This window comes from Mus caroli, chromosome 1, assembly GCF_900094665.2.
Source record: "Mus caroli chromosome 1, CAROLI_EIJ_v1.1, whole genome shotgun sequence".
In the NCBI taxonomy this organism is placed as follows: Eukaryota; Metazoa; Chordata; class Mammalia; order Rodentia; family Muridae; genus Mus; species Mus caroli.
The window spans coordinates 59,109,688-59,111,236 of NC_034570.1; the positions used below are offsets into that span (position 1 = coordinate 59,109,688).

Genomic DNA, 1,549 nt, shown 5'->3' on the forward strand with positions numbered 1-1,549 from the left:
CTGAAGATTCATTGATAAAATGAGATCCCAGAACTCATTCACTCAGAAACAACCAATTTACCTGCAGCAACTGCCAATCACAAGATGANCTATGATTGCTCTCAGAACAGAGTCTGAGAGAAAGATAAGGAATGGTACTTTCTACTGTCCTGTTTATAACAAGTATAAACAGAACTTTGTGGTTAGGTAAGGGACTTCTCATTGCAGAGAAGGTAAAAAAATGCTAAATAAGAAATGATTTAGAAAGCATAACATAGCATTATTCCTTTGTGTAGATGGATCAAAGCATTCTATTTTTGGCAAATGGTTTCTCAAAAAAATCATGAGAATCCTGGATAAAGTTAATCCTCGTTAAGGTAAGGGTCACCTGACCCATGTGATGTTGAGAGAAGTGCAGACAGTTGTAGAGGGCAGGGCAACACCCACTTCAAAGCCATATCTGAACCTCAGGCTAAGCTCTTCATCACTGCCACATTCTGTGATCTGACAACCCCAGAGTTCCCCATGGAACACTCCATGTTCATCATACTTAAGAATGTCCTGCAGAATCCTCTAGGGAAGCAGCTTGAGGGTTTGTTGATTCAACTGCTATTTCAAGTGCCAGTAAAATAAGTTATGATGTTTATGCAGTGGTTATCAGGGCAGGGCAAGCAATACAATGAGCTTACAGAGGAATGAGGTACAATAAGTTTGAACCTACAACCCAAGGAGTCTTGGTGTAATTTTGTGAGCTCCAAGACAGGGATATGAGGACTAGAGATGAGTGGTCAAATGGATCTTCGTCAGTTTCATAAGGGAAATACATCGTCAGGTCAGGATCTACAAAAAAAAAAAAAAAAAAAAAAAAAAAAAAAAAAAAAAAAAAAAAAAAAAAAAAAAAAAAAAAAAAAAAAAAAAAAAAAAAAAACAATGTGTGGAGGTCAGGACAACCTCAGGAGTGGGTCTTCCATCTTGTTTAAGACAGGGTCTAATGTTGCTAACCACTGTGTGGGCCAGGGTAGCCAGCCTGATATTAGGCATACAGTTGTACTTAGCCTATATGTGGGCTCTGGAGATTCAAACTCAGTCCTAAAATTTGTGTGGCAAGTGCTCAAGTGCTTTATCCACAAAACCACCCTCCCAACCCTTTAGACTTGGATGTTCCTCAGAAACGTTGAAGATTCAGGTCGGCTTTTTAGGCAATTGCATAACTAACTACCCCCGCCCCCCCTTTTCTTCTCACTTTTTGAGACAAGGTTTCTCTGTGTAGCCCTGGCTGTCTGGGTCTCAGTCTGTAGACCAGGGTGGCCTCAAACTCACAGAGATCTGACTGCCTCTGCCTCATAGGCGCTAGGATTAAAGGCATACGCCACCCACCACCTCTTGGCCATAGCTAAGTTAAACAAATCTATTGTAACACAGTAGCCCAAGGCAGTGACACGTAGCAGGGCAGACTGCACCTACCTTCAAAGTCATGTACCATGTATGTCACCTTCTGAGTTCCATCTTTTGGTGTGTAGGTTATCTCTACTTTTCCAGGCCCAGGAACAACAAAATCAGTTGCTCTGTA

At 41.2% G+C, this 1,549-nt stretch overlaps 1 protein-coding gene across 1 annotated transcript in view; it reads right to left on the reverse strand.

Moving 5' to 3' along the window:
* The window catches only part of Idh1 (isocitrate dehydrogenase (NADP(+)) 1, cytosolic), a 25,779-nt gene that overhangs the window by 12,980 nt on the left and 11,250 nt on the right, over positions 1-1,549 (reverse strand). Inside the window, exon 5 of the mRNA XM_029475326.1 lies at positions 1,444-1,459. Within this exon, the coding sequence (XP_029331186.1) occupies positions 1,444-1,459 (16 nt within the window). The remainder of the gene's footprint in view (positions 1-1,443; positions 1,460-1,549) is intronic.